Source organism: Rhizoctonia solani, chromosome 1 (genome assembly GCF_016906535.1).
Source record: "Rhizoctonia solani chromosome 1, complete sequence".
NCBI classification, from domain to species: Eukaryota; Fungi; Basidiomycota; class Agaricomycetes; order Cantharellales; family Ceratobasidiaceae; genus Rhizoctonia; species Rhizoctonia solani.
The window spans coordinates 21,671-41,613 of NC_057370.1; the positions used below are offsets into that span (position 1 = coordinate 21,671).

At 43.0% G+C, this 19,943-nt stretch overlaps 4 protein-coding genes across 4 annotated transcripts; 3 read left to right on the top strand and 1 right to left on the bottom strand.

Annotated features, from left to right (window-relative positions):
* Window positions 1–2,856: 2,856 nt before the first annotated feature.
* Window positions 2,857–8,983, top strand: RhiXN_03523 (uncharacterized protein; the record flags this gene model as incomplete). Its single annotated transcript, XM_043323340.1, has 11 exons — window positions 2,857–3,664; window positions 3,720–3,784; window positions 3,832–4,241; window positions 4,292–4,462; window positions 4,510–4,837; window positions 4,891–5,485; window positions 5,541–7,183; window positions 7,243–7,296; window positions 7,346–7,728; window positions 7,761–8,167; window positions 8,772–8,983. The coding sequence occupies 11 exons, from the start codon at window positions 2,857–2,859 to the stop codon at window positions 8,981–8,983; spliced, it is 5,076 nt and encodes a 1,691-aa protein (XP_043175759.1).
* A 62-nt stretch (window positions 8,984–9,045) lies between these two features.
* RhiXN_03524 (Retrovirus-related Pol polyprotein from transposon) lies at window positions 9,046–9,501 on the top strand (the record flags this gene model as incomplete). Its single annotated transcript, XM_043323341.1, has 1 exon — window positions 9,046–9,501. One exon carries the CDS (start codon window positions 9,046–9,048, stop codon window positions 9,499–9,501), a length of 456 nt encoding a protein of 151 aa, XP_043175760.1.
* Window positions 9,502–11,562: 2,061 nt separating this feature from the next.
* RhiXN_03525 (uncharacterized protein) lies at window positions 11,563–13,034 on the top strand (the record flags this gene model as incomplete). Its single annotated transcript, XM_043323342.1, has 3 exons — window positions 11,563–12,151; window positions 12,211–12,243; window positions 12,304–13,034. The coding sequence occupies 3 exons, from the start codon at window positions 11,563–11,565 to the stop codon at window positions 13,032–13,034; spliced, it is 1,353 nt and encodes a 450-aa protein (XP_043175761.1).
* A 5,438-nt stretch (window positions 13,035–18,472) lies between these two features.
* RhiXN_03526 (uncharacterized protein) lies at window positions 18,473–19,816 on the bottom strand (the record flags this gene model as incomplete). The annotated part of the gene is made up of 2 exons (XM_043323343.1): window positions 18,473–19,074; window positions 19,135–19,816. 2 exons carry the CDS (start codon window positions 19,814–19,816, stop codon window positions 18,473–18,475), a joined length of 1,284 nt encoding a protein of 427 aa, XP_043175762.1.
* Window positions 19,817–19,943: the final 127 nt, after the last annotated feature.

The following is a 19,943-nucleotide window of genomic DNA, read 5'->3' on the forward strand; positions in this document are numbered from 1 at the left end:
TTGGGGACTGATTATAAGAGTATGCTCTGACACATGACTGACCACACTTGGGTTGCTACTTAAGCTACTCTGTGCAGCTAGATGAAGTCTAGGATAAATGTATGATATGGCTTTTAGGACACAGGAACCCCAGTATAGAGTGCTAAAAGCAAGTGAAGGTGCATACACCCAAGGATTAATGCATATATTCAGGTGCTACTACCCACAGGAAAAGGATAACCAGTTTAAAGATTCATATATCAAAGCTAACTAGTATGTGGGAGATAGGTAAGCTGCTATCAAGGTAGTGAGTAGCCTCAAAAAGGTTTTAGGGCCAAAATATCCAAATTCCATACTAAAACTATTTAAAATGCACTTGCAAAAAGATAGTGACGGTTTTGGGAGCGGAATCGCAGTATGAGCAGGATGGGGAGTCTGAACAGCCAATGACCCAGAGGTGCCTTTGAAGAGGAACGCGGCCAGTCAAGAGGCGGAATAGCATGACAGCCTTTTGTTGGGGAGGTCCGCAAAACACAAATACTTATTCTCAGTCTGTCAATTTTATACAGTGAAATGGGATGGCTGACCATTGCCGTGAATCCCAAAAGCGTGGAAAACCAGTCCAGAGGAGTCGGGAGGCTCGAAACATAATGTTAGTGGACATCCCTCAAGCCTAACCGCATCACATTCATATATTGCAAACTTTAAGTATGGATTTATCCTATGTTTCATCTGCATCATAAAGACAAGAATTGCTATCTGCATATAAGGAATTAGAAAGTCCGTACATACGGAAAATACTACTGGCAGCGTGCAAATTTTCAAGCTGCCGGACATCCTCACTTCAAAAAGTGATAGGGAAATTTCTGCACTTTTTGTGAGGCTTTCTAGGCCATTGCATATGATACTTGGGATTGGATGCAAACTGAATCGTAGTTGAAAGATTAATGTCTTGAGCCGCACTCAGTCCCTTTGTTGGTAGTTCAAATGTAAATAAATGAGCAAAAAGCAAAGAAATAGTTAGTCTTGGACTAGCGCTAGGTCACAAAACCTGCTGTGGTGTACCATTTACTAGATTTTGCTATTTGGTATATTGGTTAAGAAAAGTATTCTATCAGTATAATATAGCCTGGTAAACACGGCTTCAGTGTGTCTTGCTCAACATGAGTGACACCAAGACAGCTTTTGTTATGGATATGACATTTCCTCATTAATCTGTACTTATTTTATGAATTATACTAGTAATCTTACAGTAAACAAATGAGATAAAGATGCGAACTAAGGTTTTCAAGGTCCCTCTATCCAATGGTGGCCTTTACAAAACCTATAAACCTCAGGAATACCCTCAATATGCAATGCTTTTTGCATATATGCTGTTTTCTCACTCATTTAAATACATATAAATTCAGCTGAGTAGATAAACAGTAACAAGTAATATTTCTCTTGTTTGTAGCATTTATTATTCAAGATTCTATCTTGTGGCTACACACAGAAATATTCAGGGTCCCCCCTGTCGCATAGGCAAGTGCTCCGGCGCTTAATCAGCCCTTAAGCGCCGACGCACTAAATGCGCCTTTTCTCCATCACCCGGGCATCCCACACTGCCGAATCGCTTGCGCTTAGGTGCGCATGTTTGTGCGCTCCAGAACGCTGGGTCAAACTCCCAAAACGGACAACATTTGGCTGAGTTATGCCCCATTTACTGTAAGTACCCAATGCAGAGGTATCCTACCTTTGGGATTGTTTACTCCAAGGATGAAACACTTAGCCTTGGGACATCTAAGGACCCACACAGGTAAATAATGCCTTGGGGCAAACATTGCCTTGGGGCAAATATTAGGATCTGTTGTTTGTTTACTATGTACCAAAGTACTGGCTCCCTGTACCTCCTGTACCCCCTCTTGGTATCAATCATGTATATACTTGTTTGTGCACCTTCTCAGGGTATAAAAGGACCCTGTGAAGACGCTTCTAATGCATCCATTTATCCACTCTTATATATTGACATATACACACAAGCCTTTAACAGCTTATCTGCGCATTTACTTTAGTGATTGACTCACTGTAAATAGCATAGGAGGTTATTCGGCGCACTAAGACCATAGGCCAGTCCCAACAGACACAGGGTAACCTATTAGTGTACTTACTGCGACCCTGTGCCCCTTGACTGTCACAGTTGTTGAGTTCAACATTGAGTATAGTGCGACGGTACTGTAAGGATTGTTGTGATTGAGTGATAGTGTTTCAATCCACCATACCCCTCATATTGTAGATAGCTTTATCTACAATATCTCATAAATCCTAGATATATTTTAGGTAAACCCCATAAGTCTTAAGTCTTACTTAAGCATATATAAGTCCTATACTTATTAGGCAAATACTATAAATCCTGTACATTAGTCAAGTAACCCTCTTACTTAAGGTACTATCCTAGAGACCTTAAGTATACATACCCTTAGTCACTTAGGCTTAAGTAACATTAGTCTAAGGTACTATACATAACCAACCACCTGCACTTCATAGTTGCTAGACTATTTGTTAGGAGTTGTTATTCCTGATAACCTAGCCTATATTGTGCATATATTCTGTGCATATTTCTGATTCTTAATACTAGTTATTAGTTATTCTCATATACATTTTGTATATAGTAATTCTTTCTTACTCCTGTACTTACACAACTCTTAACATTGGTGACCACCGCAGGGCTTAGTGTTGGTTATCTTTAATTCTTACCTGTAATCTTTTGTACAAGCTTTCATACTTTGTATATACATTCTAATTGTGATACTCTACTAACATTCTTTTATGTCTAGAAGATCAAGTAGACCTGCATCCTCTAATAGGACCCCTTGGGACACAAGACTTTCAAGAGAAGGTATGCCTAGACATAGTACCCCTAGAAGCTCTGTGCTTCCTAGAGACAGCATACCTACAGATAGTCCCAACAACCCTTTTGGACCTACTAGGTACTCTATTGAGCAATCCTCTCCTGAGGAGCTAGTGATTCCCCAACCTAGCCAACCCTATGAATCACCCATCAAGCCACATGCTTCCATGCCAGCCCTGGAAGACCCTCAAGCAGGACCCAGTAGCTCAAGAAGGATATCACCTCACTCTCATAAGTCATCATCCAGACACTCTCCAAGATTGTCTCCTTTGGAATATGAAGCTATTCAGGAAGCAAACAAGCTAGTTAAGCCAAGTTCTTCTATAAGGAAGCCTTCACCTTTTGGTCATAAGACTAGCCCAGCCACCTTCCAGAGGATGATACCTGTATTTGGACTTCCTGATATAGAGATGTTGGAACCTTCCTCTAGTAAACCTCAGCCCTCTGAGCCTATGAACTCTCATGAGCTTAAGAGATCTAAAGGAAAGACTTCTGAAGCCCACATATCTAAGCATAGGGAAACTCAAGCTGCCTTACTGGATCCTAATGATAGGTCTTTTACTAATGACCCAGCAATCCAGAAGTACCTACCCTATTCTCCTTCCACTACCTTATACCCTTTAAATGAAGAATCTCCAGGAGAATTCAACTATCAGCCTGACTGTACTCAGATGACCTCTTGGTGCAGGAAGAACCCTCAAGCTAATAGTTTCAGGAAAGTTTACAGGCAGCTAGGAAGAGTATTCTATCATGTGGAGATCCCTCCAGCACATGAGAATCGCTTCCCCTCACCCTCTTGTGAGCAATGGGCTTCTCACTACTTCAAACTACTAGATACTGTAGTAACCTTTAGACCTACATGTCGCATCACTACCAAGTTGGTTCCTGCTCAAGAAATCAACCATTGGCCTGAGTATGGTAAGTTACACATAGACCTGAATAAACTAATCAAGAGAACTGTTCAGAGCGTCTATGACATGGAAGAGCTATTGCCTATTCCAGAATGGCCAGAACATGACTGTTTATTCACCTCTCATTCCTTTGAGGTAGCTGCAGTCACTTATAGGGATCAGATGGAGCGTTTCATTCAGAAGCTATATGAGATCCTTGGCAGACAACTTCAGACTGGACCACCTTCCCCAGTCATCTCTGCAGGACATCTCAGTGAGGTAGAACCTGGACAAGAACATCTTAGAGATAGAACTCTACAGCTTAAGCAAGATATGACTCTGTTAGTGCCCAAAAGTTCTAGAGCCTCTTCTGTCACTCCACAGGAGGCGGCTCAAGAAAACTTACTAAGGAGTCTTATCAAGCCCACAAGTCAAGTTACTATTGCTAGTCCTTTACTTCCAGAACCTCAAGTTTTCCTCCAACGGTAACCCTGCACACCTCCAGTAGCACTCCTCCAGGACAACCTCCTAGTAGTCTTCATTCATCCAAAGCCTCTCTTACTGTTACTATGCAACCTAGGTATTTAGGACCTGATAATGGAACCTCACTTATTCCCACAGAACCTTTACCACCTCCTCCTAGCTCTATTGCTACTTCTTCCTCTAGATCTATACCCTTAGGAGAATACCAGAGGAGTCACCCCATGTAACATTACAAATCCCACCTACTTTAGAAAGGACTGAGAGACTTAGGAGAGAAGCCACTAAATCTCTAGGACCTAGACCACCTACTCCTAGACCCACTGTAGTCCCTTCCACTAGTTCAGAAGAAACCTTACCATCATCACCAAGAGGTAATGCTAGTGTTCCTATTGCACAACCTTCAGCTATACCTCCTTTCAATATACAAGCCCTTGAAGACTACATCAACAATCTTTCAGATGGAAGTATAGATGGCTTAAGTTCTTCTGAATCATCAACTGGAAGAGACCAAGTAGCCCCAGAACTAATAGCCCCAGCTACTCCTGCTGATTCTATTACTTCTGTCTCAAGTGCTGCTACTCATACCATGCAAATCCCAGTAGCACAGTCTACTCCCAGGATTAGGAGCCAAGTAGAAGAGGATAATGTTAGGATATACCTTATAATCCACCTTTAAGCAACGCTGCTAGAAGAGTTAGCCTTGCAGGCCCAAGTATTCCTCTTAGAGATCCACCTCCACATGCTAACTTTATCAATCGCAGATCTTCCTTGGGAGCAAACCGGCGATCCTCAGGAAGACCAGCTATACCAGCTGAATCCTTTACCAGAGTATCTACAATTCCAGAAGAGCGTTCCTCTAGACTAGCTGAAAGTGCCCACAGGAGACCTACCTCCTCTCCTGAATCAAGAAGAACTCCTCTAAGTATCCATACCAATTTACCTTACTTACAGGAGCAGCCAGCACCAGCTTCTAGAGAAGAAGCCAATATGAGTAGGAGAGGAAATTTCTTAGCCCCTCTACTAGCACCTGTCCCACAACTTCAAGTACCTCCAGCACCACCCATTGACAGGACTAGGTTACCTCCTCATATTGTAGGACGAATGGTCTCCTCTAGAAGGTTTAGTGAGCTGTTTAATGATCCACCCCCTAGGGATCAACTTAGAGATAGACTAGCTCCCTTAGCTGAAGGAGGAGGAGGAAATGACCCACCATATGATAGTGATGATGGAGATTTTGATAACTCTGGTAGAAGAAGGAACAACCCACCTAGAAGGAATGGAGGAGACCTCCTAACGACCAGAAGACCCAGGAAATGAACCATATGCTCAAGCAAATGCAGCTAGAGCTAGACCTTTCAATCCAGCTCCTGTACATTTTGATACTAAGCTGAAACCTGACATAATCCCAGAGTGGGATGGAGATACCAAGAAGCTGTCGCGCTGGATGACATCCATCAACAACCTAGCTGAGTATAGTAGCTACACTAGAATTCAGCTTGGACAGCAGATTCCTCTCAGGTTCACAGGTAGAGCTCTTAGATGGTTCAATGCATTAGATAAGGACTATAGGCGAATTATAACTGAAGATTGGCCAGCACTTAGGCAAGCTATCACTATCCACTTCATGAATAGGACCTTCCTGAACAGAAGCAAGAATGAAGCCATGCGCATCAGGTTCAGGGATAAAGATCATTCAGAAGAGACTCCAGAAGACTATGTCATCAGGAAGATGGAGGCTCTTACTATTGTCAGTGACTGGACTGACTCTGAATTAATCTTTGAAATCATGAATGGTGCTCCTAAGTCCTGGACCACGCATATAGACACCTCAAGAATAGTCACTTGGGAGGACTTCCTTGACAAGATTGCATGGCATGAGGAGGACCTTTTGGGAAAAGATTCTTCTCATAACTCTGACATACAGCGTCAGCTACATCAGATGCAATCTACTCTCAAGAGACTAGAAGGAAACAGGCATTCTAGGCCAAGTGCGCGCTCACACTTAGCAGGATCTAAACCAGTAGGATGGCATCAAAATAATCCTCCACCAAAATACCCTAAGGATGACTCTACAGTATCTAAAGGTAAAACTCCTAAAGACAAGAAAGCTAGACCTTGTAGACACTGTGGAAGTATGATGCACTGGGATAGAGACTGTAAGCATGCCAAGAAAAACTCCAGATTTGTGCGATCACATATGGCACAAGCTGATGATGATGAATGGGAAGCCCAGGAAGCTTATGAAGATCTCTGTGATGAAGCCTACCTTGATGAAACAGAATATGACACTGAAGGAGAAGAGTCTGTTTCTGAGGAAGAGCAGGATTTTCATAAGCCCCTTCAGTCATTAGCTGTCTCTACCTCCAGCGCTAAGCCCAGCTCTGGATCCCAGGAGGAACAGCATGGTCTGGAGGGGACCACTGTCAGCCAGGGTACTAACTCTGCTGACCAGGGCAGTAAGGAATCTGATTCATCTGTATTTTCTGGATATGTACAACCCAAGCTCCCCACTAGGAAGAGCCTTAATAAGAAACTGAAAATGGCTAGTAGTCATACAGCTATTGCCAAGAATGGAGAAGAAATCACTCTCAAGCAATTAATGTCAAGACCACCAGGAACTGCTTTCTTTGGATCCAAAGCCACCATCATCAAAGGATGGCTTCAGACAAGTAATGGACCTAAGAAGCGCATCACCTTTGACTCAGGATCAGAGATCACTCTCATTAATGAGTCAATACTTAAAACTCTAGATCCATCACCTAGAGTGCGCATTGGACAAAAACTCAAGTTAATTCAAGTTACTGGGAATAGTAGCTTATCACAGTATATTTCCCTTCCTATCATCTTTGATACTGAACAAGGACTAGTTAAAATGATTGTAGAAGCCTATATAGTTCCTAACATGAACACACCTTTTTATCTTAGGAACAGACTTTGCATCTCAGTATCAACTGTCATTAGTTAGGAATGGAGATGGAACAAGGATAGTTTTTGGGGATACAGGACGTTCTATTCCTGTGGAAGAATCAGATTCCAGCCCAAGAATTGACCAACAAGGTAATACCTTTATGGTTGAAGTTGTGCAAGGATTCATCAAGATTCTGAGAAAATCAAGATCTCTAAGAAAGCCTACAAGAAGCGACTCCAACATAGGAAATTACCTCCCAATACTGTCAAAGTAAAAGTATATGAGACAGTTACTATCCCAGTGCATACCATCAAGCTCATCAAAGTCAAGACAACATGGAAGGAAGGTCAAGCCTCTGGTTTTATGGACAGATCCTTCAATTCCCATCGACAAGAAGAACATCTGTTTGCAATAACAGACTGCCTGATAGATAGGAACAATCCTAAGATTCAGGTTTCTAACCTATCAGAACATCCTTTAAGATTGCAAGGAGGAGAAATTCTTGGATATATGCATGATCCCAATGAATACCTTGCAAAGGAAAAGGACATTACTAAGGAAGAAAAAGACAGCATTATCAAGTATGCTACCTAGTACAAGCCATGGTGCAGAGGAAAGCTGAAGAAAAGCCTACTGTGCAAGAAGAGGAATTAATGAAGTCGCCTGAAGGAGGACCTAAGACTGCTGAAGTACCTGACCCAGAACCTGTCCCTTCAGATAGATTTCTTCAAGAAGTTAATTTCTCAGAACATCTCACCCCTAATCAAAGGGCTAAACTAGAAAAAGTTTTGCGCAAGCATGAGTTAGCCTTTGGATTAGATGGTAGACTTGGTACTCATAACACTCAACTGGAAATTAGACTAAGGCCAGGAACTAAAGAAATATCTCTAACCCCTTACCATGCTTCTCCAGCTAAAAGAGAAGTCATTGACAAGCAGATTGAGGAATGGCTTAAACTTGGAGTCATTGAGCCATCCAAAAGTGCTTGGGGATTTCCTGTCATAGTAGTCTATCGCAACAGTAAACCCAGACTATGTGTGGATTACAGACTCTCAATGAAGTAGCTGTACCAGATGAGTATCCCTTACCAAAGCAAACTGACATTTTGCATGCCTTGGAAGGATCTCAATGGCTTACTACCTTAGATGCGCTAGCTGGTTTTCACTCAGCTAACCATTAAGGAGGAAGACAGAGAGAAACTTGCTTTCAGATGTCACAATGGCCATTGGCAACCTACCAAACTACTCTTTGGATATAGGAATGGACCAGCCGAGTTCCAGCGTGTCATGAATAGGATACTTTCAAGATTTCTATGGCAATTTGCCCTGGTATATATTGATGACATAGTGATCTATAGTGTTGAGTTTGAAGACCATTGCAATCACTTAGATCAAGTCTTAGGAGCTATTGAAGAAGCTGAAATCCCCTATCTCCAAAGAATGTCACATTGGATACCAATCACTACTATTGTTAGGACAGAAGGTATCAAGATTAGGTCTATCAACCCATAAGGAAAAGTTGATGCTATCTTAGAGTTGGAACCCCCTAAAATGTTCCTACTTTACAGACTTTCCTAGGGATGACTTATTTCTCTAGCTATATTCCTTCTACTCATGGATTGTAGCGCCTTTGTTCAAGCTTCTCAAGAAAGGAACAGCTTGGTCTTGGGAGGAAAAGGAACAACAAGCGTTTGAACTTGCTAAAGAGGCCCTTGCATCTGCTCCAGTAATGGCTTATCCTATTATTGGAAAACCATACAGATTATATACAGATGCATGCGACTATGGCCTTGGAGGAATATTACAGCAAGTCCAATCCATCAAGATAAAGACCTAAAGGGGACAAAGGCATACAAGTACTTAAGGGGGGAATATGACAAAGGAAACCCAGTTCCCAGAATGACAATTCCTGCTTCCAAGCAGAGAGACGACGTGACTGGGGGGGATACATGGGATAAGCAAGACTTTGAAGAAACAACTGTACAAGTGGAGCGAGTCATTGCTTATTGGTCAAGGATTCTAAAAGAAGCAGAAAGAACTACTCCCAACAGAGCGCAAAGCATTAGCCCTCAAGGAAGCACTTGTGGAAATTTCAGGTATACTTGGAAGGAGCTGAATTTGTTGCTATCACAGATCACACCGCTCTCACCTGGCAAGACTTACAATAATGTCAACAGAAGACTCATGACATGGGGCTTAGTATTCTCAGCCTACCCAGGAATGCAGATTGTGCACCGCGCAGGAAGAGTACATGACAATGCAGATCCTATCTCAAGACTTAGAGAACCCCATATCAATCAGCCCTCCAGCAGATCAATCGACTCCACTCAAGCTCAATATGGGAAGACCCATTAAAAACCTCTACAAGGAGATAAATGAACGTTTTGAAGAGAAACTTCTTAGAGTTGCAAGCGCATTCACCCAGTTACAAAATTGGAAATAGCCAGAAGCCCATCAAGAAGTGGATACCCACACCGGCAGAAGCTATATCTTATCAAACAACTACCTCATACTCTGTGGAAATATCAATAAACTCAGAAGAAATCACAAGGTTCATAGAAGCATACAAGAAGGACTCCCATAAGCGCATTCACCCAGAGTTACAAAATTGGAAATAGCCAGAAGCCCATCAAGAAGTGGATACCCACACCGGCAGAAGCTATATCTTATCAAACAACTACCTCATACTCTGTGGAAATATCAATAAACTCAGAAGAAATCACAAGGTTCATAGAAGCATACAAGAGGACTCCCATTTTAAGCAAGTGATGGAAGAGTTCAAGTCGCACCACAATCCACTCAATCCACCCTTCCATCAATACCAGATAGGAGATAATGGATTGATCTACTTTATAGATTCCCAGGAACCTAGGGATCTACAAGTAGATATTTTGAGGAAAATCATGATACCTCAATCAAGGAGCACATGCTGGTTATGCTAAGACATATCACCAAATTGCTTCTGTTTACTATTGGCCTAAGATGGCTAAAGCATTCAGAAGTATGTACACACTTGTGATATCTGTCAGAAAGCAGACATCGACGGCATGGACCCAGAGGATTCCTTCAACCTTTACCTATTCCACAGCAACCCTTTGAAGTAGTATCAATGGACTTCATCATGGATCTTCCACCAAGTAACAACTACAACGCTATCCTAGTTTATTTGTGGACAAACTAACTAAGTATGGACATTTCATCCCATGTACTACTCAGATAGATGAAGTACAAACAGCGCAACTGTTCCATGATCACATATGGTGTCACTATGGTTTACCTCGGCAGTAATCACTGATAGAGATGCTAGATGGACAGGAGCCTTTTGGGGTCACTTTAGTATGTTAGGAATTCGGCAAGCACTCACCACTGCATCATCCTCAGAGTGATGGACAAACAGAGATACTTAATCAAACTACAGAAGTAGCAATTAGAGTATTCACTAACCCAGCTAAGGACAATTGGAGTAAGCTTCTACCAGGATTTGCGCACTCATACAACACAGGTGTGCATACTCCACACACAGACACCAGCCTTTCTACTCCGCGGATTCCAGCCTCTAACATCAGCCGACTTACTGGCTCTCACTTCTGAGAACATTCCAAGACCAGCACAAGAAAGTCAAACAGCTGAAGAATTCAAGGAATCCATGGAATTAGCACGATCACTAGCTAAGGACGCTCTCAAGTAGCTCAGAATTATCACAGAAATACTATAATTCTGACAAGACACTGTTACCTTTGAGCCCAGAGATTTAGTCTTAATCAATCCCCATTCCTTAAACTTACTCAACATCAGTCAGGAAAGGGAATAAGCTAAATATGCGTTATGAAGGACCATTTGAAGTCATGGAAAGCATATCACCAGTAGCATATAGGATAAATTACCTGCTAGCTATTGCATACACCCAATCATTAACATAGCACACTTGGAATCTTACAGGCATCACCCCCAGAGTTTTGGAGCCGACCCACTCAGAATATACCTAGAGAAGACTTCCAACAGATGAGGTGGAAAGAATAGTAGAAGAAAGGACAATCAAGAAAGGCAACAAGAGGATTAGACAGTACAAAATCCGTTGGCTTGGGTACAGCTCAGAACATGATAGATGGAGGACAGAGAAAGAGTTAAGGAATGCTCCAGAAGTCATCAAGGAATGGAAGCAAACCTCTGGCTCCACTACCCATCCCAATCACAAGAAAAAGAAGGAGTTCTAAGCTCCACATGGCTTCTCCTATGTACCCACAGGTGTAACTAAACTGGTCATATCCTCCAAGATAGGAAATAACAACCTACTCAACGTCTGAATCTCTAAGTCAACCTATCTTATGGAGGATGGATTTTGTATAAATGCTCTCACTAAAAACTCTCCCAATCACCATCCCAATCTTACTCAATTGTCCACAAACCATATCTACTATGTCCTTTTCCCAAGACTATTATTGCTACCCCATCTTCACCTCCTACAGGAATGACGTGCCTCTCACTCCTGAGCTAGGTATCATTGAAGCTAGTCATGTTCGCGATTTGTACTATGTCTATGCTAACCGTCACAATGATCACTACTCCCCCTACTCTGAGAACCACCCTGATCCCCTAGAACGTCGTATTCACGCCATGCCTGACATTGAGGTTTTCCTTATGGATGAGGACCATCCCCCTCAATGGTTTCTAGGTGTTGACCTCACCACGCGTTGCACGGGGCTTACACCCATGCTCTTTGTGTCTTTGGCGAAGCTGTACAACCCGCTGGATGGAATCGTCGCGAACCCTGGGCCAATTACGACTACGCAACTGAACTTGTCAAGATCGGTTTTTCCGTACATCCCGCGTCCCATTTGTTTCAGGGAGGACGTCTATCACTTCCCTGCTGATTCGTTCCACGAGCTACAGCAACAGGTACATCACAACAACTTCTACGCGATTTGCCTCAATGCTCTATCCATCATTATCACGGCTACTAAACAAATGGAGTATAGTAATATTGCACATGTTGGGTATATTCGCGGTTCCCCCGCCTGCGTTTCGGCGCATTGTTTTTGGTGCCGTCTGCATGGTCACCGGTAGTTGAACACTCCGAAGACGATCTGTCCGACGCAGGTAAGACTTGTAGCATAACGCGACATAATTGTACTCAGCTCACCAGGTTATCAATCACAGGATTCCCTGTCAACGGATACGACGGCAACGACAAAGCACTGGGACCAATTACTCCGCCGCCTGAGAACGTTCCGCCGCCCCACTTGGTGGACTTCGCGGAAGTCCCCTTCGACTACGCCGCCTGGGGACTTCCCCCTCGAGAACCTTCCGAACAACCCGAAACAACTCACCTGGGTTACCAGAACGGCGACTCGTTTACGGCTCCGGAGTACGCCCCGTTACACGCCGCCAACAAAGCAGGCGAATTCCCTGCTCCGGAATACGCCCACAGCCACGAGCTCGACATCGCTGCCCTCACGCAGCAACTCTCGTTGGTTGCAGTCGCACATAGCGTCGAATCCGTATCCCCCGGGTTCGGTAACGACTTCGTCGAATCTGTTTGGGAATGGCCGGGAGAACCAAATCCCGTCGTCGACCTGGGACCACCTGAATGGCCCACCGTACCGCAGCAACATACGCCGCCGTTCTCATGGGAAGACCACTGGCACGAGGTTCACGCTCGCGACCTCAAGCTAGGCGACAACAAGGACGTCAACATCGGCGGAGGGCTCGAAATCGCTCTGAACACATCATTCGCCCCTTTCCCGTCGTCTCTAACTGAGCTAACAATATGTCTTGCTTGTATATACTACATCCCAACGTTCCCAGCGTCTCAATTCCTGTATTCTGCAACTACTAATACCTTACTCGCGAATTTGATCCTTTTGACTCGTCTAAATAATCGTCGCTAAGAATTCGACCCTTATTCGTGTGAACGTCCCACCACACTTAGTACCGATCGATAGCCACGACTCGATAGATATCGATAGCACTTTTAACTAAGTCAAAAGCTTCAGATTTGACCTCGCAATAATTACAACAAGTAAATACCCGACACCAGCTGAATACTCCAAGCATATGACTAAGCCTTAAGCGCCCATGGCTCCGACACCTTAAGACTTAGCCATAAAAATTAAGGAATTTATTTCCAATTGCAAGGAGTATAATCAATTAGCACCAAACCATTAATTAGGAAGCCATTTCTTGATAGGATAAGTCCAGATTGGGGGGGATATTTATGGATATGACATTTCCTCATTAATCTGTACTTATTTTATGAATTATACTAGTAATCTTACAGTAAACAAATGAGATAAGATGCGAACTAAGGTTTCAAGGTCCCTCTATCCAATGGTGGCCTTTACAAAACCTATAAACCTCAGGAATACCCTCAATATGCAATGCTTTTTGCATATATGCTGTTTTCTCACTCATTTAAATACATATAAATTCAGCTGAGTAGATAAACAGTAACAAGTAATATTTCTCTTGTTTGTAGCATTTATTATTCAAGATTCTATCTTGTGGCTACACACAGAAATATTCAGGGTCCCCCCTGTCGCATAGGCAAGTGCTCCGGCGCTTAATCAGCCCTTAAGCGCCGACGCACTAAATGCGCCTTTTCTCCATCACCCGGGCATCCCACACTGCCGAATCGCTTGCGCTTAGGTGCGCATGTTTGTGCGCTCCAGAACGCTGGGTCAAACTCCCAAAACGGACAACATTTGGCTGAGTTATGCCCCATTTACTGTAAGTACCCAATGCAGAGGTATCCTACCTTTGGGATTGTTTACTCCAAGGATGAAACACTTAGCCTTGGGACATCTAAGGACCCACACAGGTAAATAATGCCTTGGGGCAAACATTGCCTTGGGGCAAATATTAGGATCTGTTGTTTGTTTACTATGTACCAAGTACTGGCTCCCTGTACCTCCTGTACCCCCTCTTGGTATCAATCATGTATATACTTGTTTGTGCACCTTCTCAGGGTATAAAAGGACCCTGTGAAGACGCTTCTAATGCATCCATTTATCCACTCTTATATATTGACATATACACACAAGCCTTTAACAGCTTATCTGCGCATTTACTTTAGTGATTGACTCACTGTAAATAGCATAGGAGGTTATTCGGCGCACTAAGACCATAGGCCAGTCCCAACAGACACAGGGTAACCTATTAGTGTACTTACTGCGACCCTGTGCCCCTTGACTGTCACAGTTGTTGAGTTCAACATTGAGTATAGTGCGACGGTACTGTAAGGATTGTTGTGATTGAGTGATAGTGTTTCAATCCACCATACCCCTCATATTGTAGATAGCTTTATCTACAATATCTCATAAATCCTAGATATATTTTAGGTAAACCCCATAAGTCTTAAGTCTTACTTAAGCATATATAAGTCCTATACTTATTAGGCAAATACTATAAATCCTGTACATTAGTCAAGTAACCCTCTTACTTAAGGTACTATCCTAGAGACCTTAAGTATACATACCCTTAGTCACTTAGGCTTAAGTAACATTAGTCTAAGGTACTATACATAACCAACCACCTGCACTTCATAGTTGCTAGACTATTTGTTAGGAGTTGTTATTCCTGATAACCTAGCCTATATTGTGCATATATTCTGTGCATATATTCTGATTCTTAATACTAGTTATTAGTTATTCTCATATACATTTTGTATATAGTAATTCTTTCTTACTCCTGTACTTACACGACTCTTAACACTGGGTGTTACCATGGTCGGTTGGCCTCCTTATATATTCTATAAGCTAGCTAATTACAAATGTACCATATCAAATACTGTATCAAATAAGAACCCCGCTCTGCAGTTGGCCTTACTCATGCATATGTGTCACTGATGTCTGTCATGGTGATGTCATCAGGTGGAGGTGGCTACGTGTGCTGAAGTAAGTGCGGAAGGGGACGTGGCTCGGCGCTTAGCGTATGGTATAAGCGCCAAAGTCACGTGATTGAAAAGGTTGTCCGTTTGTCTTTGTTTAAATTCGAGAAAATGGGAATAAATTCCCTGGTATGGATTGTGTCTACAACAGAAGGTCATTGCTTGACAAAATGGCAATGATAAGGGTAGAACTAAAGGCAAATATTAATCTTCTTGTGGAGCTAGATATGAGCTAAGAAGATGTGCCAGATTGGGGCGCAGGTGATGTGCACCAAGGTGAGTAGAATGACATGAACATTGACAAAAGCAAAAAGCCAATTTTGAACTCCTCTCCTTTGTAGAACCTCCGCAACACCAACATTGTCAATGGAAGCATTGGAAGAATATTGGATTTCATGACTCCAGCGGAGGCGCAACAATCAAAAACAATTTATTCATATAATTCCAAGTGATGACCCTAACTATAAACCAGGAACAGCAGGACCACATCGGGGAATGGAATTGTACCAAGTGCATCCTGTTGACGTCAAGAGCGCCACAAAAAAACCACACAATGACAAGGATGGAAATTTTTATTTTCCAACTACTGAAACCAAGGGCCAGGCGTGGCCGGTCGTTCAATTTGATGATGCAGTCCTCCTTGCAACACCAACCCTATTTACATTAGAGGACGTAATGGGCAGGACTCAAGCATGTTGGAAGCAGGTAAGTCAAGAGCATAGAGTATGTGTCACGTATTGATAAATGTTTTGGTAGATACCATTGATATTGGCCTGGGCATTAACTGTAAGCTGACAAAAAGAGTTGAATGAGACTAAGCAGAAAATTAATACAGTTATTCATCTATAGATGCACAAAGCACAGGGGCAAACCCTTTTGCGTGTTAAGGTTGACTTGTTGGCAACCTTTGCTCCAGGCCAAGGTGAGATAGCACCAATTTGGTTGCCCCAGAAATGGTGTCTAATGGAGAAGAAAACCAATAGCATACGTAGGAATATCCCGCTGCAAGACTCTTGAAGGGTTAGAAGTTTTAAACTTCTCCTCAAGCGTTGTGTTTGCACATGAAAGGTAAATGAACAGTTAAATGTCCGCAACAATAACTCAGTATATGTAGTGTTATAAAATGGAACAAGACACTAATCACAACGTTGCATAAGCGCGGGTATTAGTGCATTAGGACCGACGCAATGGTCTCAATTACACTTTCATTATAGTACTTCCCCTCATTTATGTATCCAAGGTGTTCTATTACCCTTCAATCTCCCCAGGTGTTTTCTTCTGCATACCAATCCACATCTACTTTGAGCGCTTCAGGCTTTGCAGATGGCTTTGTACCTAGTAGATCTTCAAATCAGTCTCTGTCCTTTGATGATATAACAACGTCAATGTGAAAGGTTAACATGCTGAAAATAAGCACATGTATTTGAGTAAAATTGCAAGTGGAGTGAAACAGAGGCCAAAATATACTGATTTCAGGTATCAAAGCTGTTAAGAGTCGTGTAAGTACAGGAGTAAGAAAGAATTACTATATACAAAATGTATATGAGAATAACTAATAACTAGTATTAAGAATCAGAATATATGCACAGAATATATGCACAATATAGGCTAGGTTATCAGGAATAACAACTCCTAACAAATAGTCTAGCAACTATGAAGTGCAGGTGGTTGGTTATGTATAGTACCTTAGACTAATGTTACTTAAGCCTAAGTGACTAAGGGTATGTATACTTAAGGTCTCTAGGATAGTACCTTAAGTAAGAGGGTTACTTGACTAATGTACAGGATTTATAGTATTTGCCTAATAAGTATAGGACTTATATATGCTTAAGTAAGACTTAAGACTTATGGGGTTTACCTAAAATATATCTAGGATTTATGAGATATTGTAGATAAAGCTATCTACAATATGAGGGGTATGGTGGATTGAAACACTATCACTCAATCACAACAATCCTTACAGTACCGTCGCACTATACTCAATGTTGAACTCAACAACTGTGACAGTCAAGGGGCACAGGGTCGCAGTAAGTACACTAATAGGTTACCCTGTGTCTGTTGGGACTGGCCTATGGTCTTAGTGCGCCGAATAACCTCCTATGCTATTTACAGTGAGTCAATCACTAAAGTAAATGCGCAGATAAGCTGTTAAAGGCTTGTGTGTATATGTCAATATATAAGAGTGGATAAATGGATGCATTAGAAGCGTCTTCACAGGGTCCTTTTATACCCTGAGAAGGTGCACAAACAAGTATATACATGATTGATACCAAGAGGGGGTACAGGAGGTACAGGGAGCCAGTACTTTGGTACATAGTAAACAAACAACAGATCCTAATATTTGCCCCAAGGCAATGTTTGCCCCAAGGCATTATTTACCTGTGTGGGTCCTTAGATGTCCCAAGGCTAAGTGTTTCATCCTTGGAGTAAACAATCCCAAAGGTAGGATACCTCTGCATTGGGTACTTACAGTAAATGGGGCATAACTCAGCCAAATGTTGTCCGTTTTGGGAGTTTGACCCAGCGTTCTGGAGCGCACAAACATGCGCACCTAAGCGCAAGCGATTTGGCAGTGTGGGATGCCCGGGTGATGGAGAAAAGGCGCATTTAGTGCGTCGGCGCTTAAGGGCTGATTAAGCGCCGGAGCACTTGCCTATGCGACAGGGGGGACCCTGAATATTTCTGTGTGTAGCCACAAGATAGAATCTTGAATAATAAATGCTACAAACAAGAGAAATATTACTTGTTACTGTTTATCTACTCAGCTGAATTTATATGTATTTAAATGAGTGAGAAAACAGCATATATGCAAAAAGCATTGCATATTGAGGGTATTCCTGAGGTTTATAGGTTTTGTAAAGGCCACCATTGGATAGAGGGACCTTGAAAACCTTAGTTCGCATCTTTATCTCATTTGTTTACTGTAAGATTACTAGTATAATTCATAAAATAAGTACAGATTAATGAGGAAATGTCATATCCATAACATATCCCCCCCAATCTGGACTTATCCTATCAAGAAATGGCTTCCTAATTAATGGTTTGGTGCTAATTGATTATACTCCTTGCAATTGGAAATAAATTCCTTAATTTTTATGGCTAAGTCTTAAGGTGTCGGAGCCATGGGCGCTTAAGGCTTAGTCATATGCTTGGAGTATTCAGCTGGTGTCGGGTATTTACTTGTTGTAATTATTGCGAGGTCAAATCTGAAGCTTTTGACTTAGTTAAAAGTGCTATCGATATCTATCGAGTCGTGGCTATCGATCGGTACTAAGTGTGGTGGGACGTTCACACGAATAAGGGTCGAATTCTTAGCGACGATTATTTAGACGAGTCAAAAGGATCAAATTCGCGAGTAAGGTATTAGTAGTTGCAGAATACAGGAATTGAGACGCTGGGAACGTTGGGATGTAGTATATACAAGCAAGACATATTGTTAGCTCAGTTAGAGACGACGGGAAAGGGGCGAATGATGTGTTCAGAGTCGATTTCGAGCCCTCCGCCGATGTTGACGTCCTTGTTGTCGCCTAGCTTGAGGTCGCGAGCGTGAACCTCGTGCCAGTGGTCTTCCCATGAGAACGGCGGCGTATGTTGCTGCGGTACGGTGGGCCATTCAGGTGGTCCCAGGTCGACGACGGGATTTGGTTCTCCCGGCCATTCCCAAACAGATTCGACGAAGTCGTTACCGAACCCGGGGGATACGGATTCGACGCTATGTGCGACTGCAACCAACGAGAGTTGCTGCGTGAGGGCAGCGATGTCGAGCTCGTGGCTGTGGGCGTATTCCGGAGCAGGGAATTCGCCTGCTTTGTTGGCGGCGTGTAACGGGGCGTACTCCGGAGCCGTAAACGAGTCGCCGTTCTGGTAACCCAGGTGAGTTGTTTCGGGTTGTTCGGAAGGTTCTCGAGGGGGAAGTCCCCAGGCGGCGTAGTCGAAGGGGACTTCCGCGAAGTCCACCAAGTGGGGCGGCGGAACGTTCTCAGGCGGCGGAGTAATTGGTCCCAGTGCTTTGTCGTTGCCGTCGTATCCGTTGACAGGGAATCCTGTGATTGATAACCTGGTGAGCTGAGTACAATTATGTCGCGTTATGCTACAAGTCTTACCTGCGTCGGACAGATCGTCTTCGGAGTGTTCAACTACCGGGTGACCATGCAGACGGCACCAAAAACGATGCGCCGAAACGCAGGCGGGGGAACCGCGAATATACCCAACATGTGCAATATTACTATACTCCATTTGTTTAGTAGCCGTGATAATGATGGATAGAGCATTGAGGCAAATCGCGTAGAAGTTGTTGTGATGTACCTGTTGCTGTAGCTCGTGGAACGAATCAGCAGGGAAGTGATAGACGTCCTCCCTGAAACAAATGGGACGCGGGATGTACGGAAAACCGATCTTGACAAGTTCAGTTGCGTAGTCGTAATTGGCCCAGGGTTCGCGACGATTCCATCCAGCGGGTTGTACAGCTTCGCCAAAGACACAAAGAGCATGGGTGTAAGCCCCGTGCAACGCGTGAGTGAGGTCAACACCTAGAAACCATTGAGGGGGATGGTCCTCATCCATAAGGAAAACCTCAATGTCAGGCATGGCGTGAATACGACGTTCTAGGGGATCAGGGTGGTTCTCAGAGTAGGGGGAGTAGTGATCATTGTGACGGTTAGCATAGACATAGTACAAATCGCGAACATGACTAGCTTCAATGATACCTAGCTCAGGAGTGAGAGGCACGTCATTCCTGTAGGAGGTGAAGATGGGGTAGCAATAATAGTCTTGGGAAAAGGACATAGTAGATATGGTTTGTGGACAATTGAGTAAGATTGGGATGGTGATTGGGAGAGTTTTTAGTGAGAGCATTTATACAAAATCCATCCTCCATAAGATAGGTTTGACTTAGAGATTCAGACGTTGAGTA